Source organism: Penaeus monodon, chromosome 22 (genome assembly GCF_015228065.2).
Source record: "Penaeus monodon isolate SGIC_2016 chromosome 22, NSTDA_Pmon_1, whole genome shotgun sequence".
NCBI classification, from domain to species: Eukaryota; Metazoa; Arthropoda; class Malacostraca; order Decapoda; family Penaeidae; genus Penaeus; species Penaeus monodon.
Window position 1 is genome coordinate 11017017 of NC_051407.1, and position 256 is coordinate 11017272.

At 58.2% G+C, this 256-nt stretch overlaps 1 protein-coding gene across 1 annotated transcript in view; it reads right to left on the reverse strand.

The window, feature by feature from the left end:
• LOC119587332 (organic cation transporter 1-like) overlaps window positions 1–256 on the reverse strand; it is a 23263-nt gene that overhangs the window by 2536 nt on the left and 20471 nt on the right. Inside the window, 1 exon segment of the mRNA XM_037936080.1 lies at window positions 21–235. Coding sequence (XP_037792008.1) covers window positions 21–235 — 215 coding nt within the window.

A 256-nucleotide genomic window follows, 5' to 3' on the forward strand; every position in this document is an offset into this window, starting at 1 on the left:
CACATCATATCCATCGTTACCATGGCGACAGAAGGGCGCCGCGGCCACAAAAGCAGCCGTGATTATGAAGGTGGTGATGCAGGTGAAGCGACGTCCGAGGAACTGCGTCCATACCCACCCCAGGGCATTGCTCGGGAGTTCCGAGATCGAGACGACGAAGTGACTGAGGAAGTAGTTGCTGGAGAGAACAGTGATGCCCAGGAACACCATGCCGTAGCAGAGGTAGCTGCACGCGCTGGTTGAGTGGGTGGAGGGG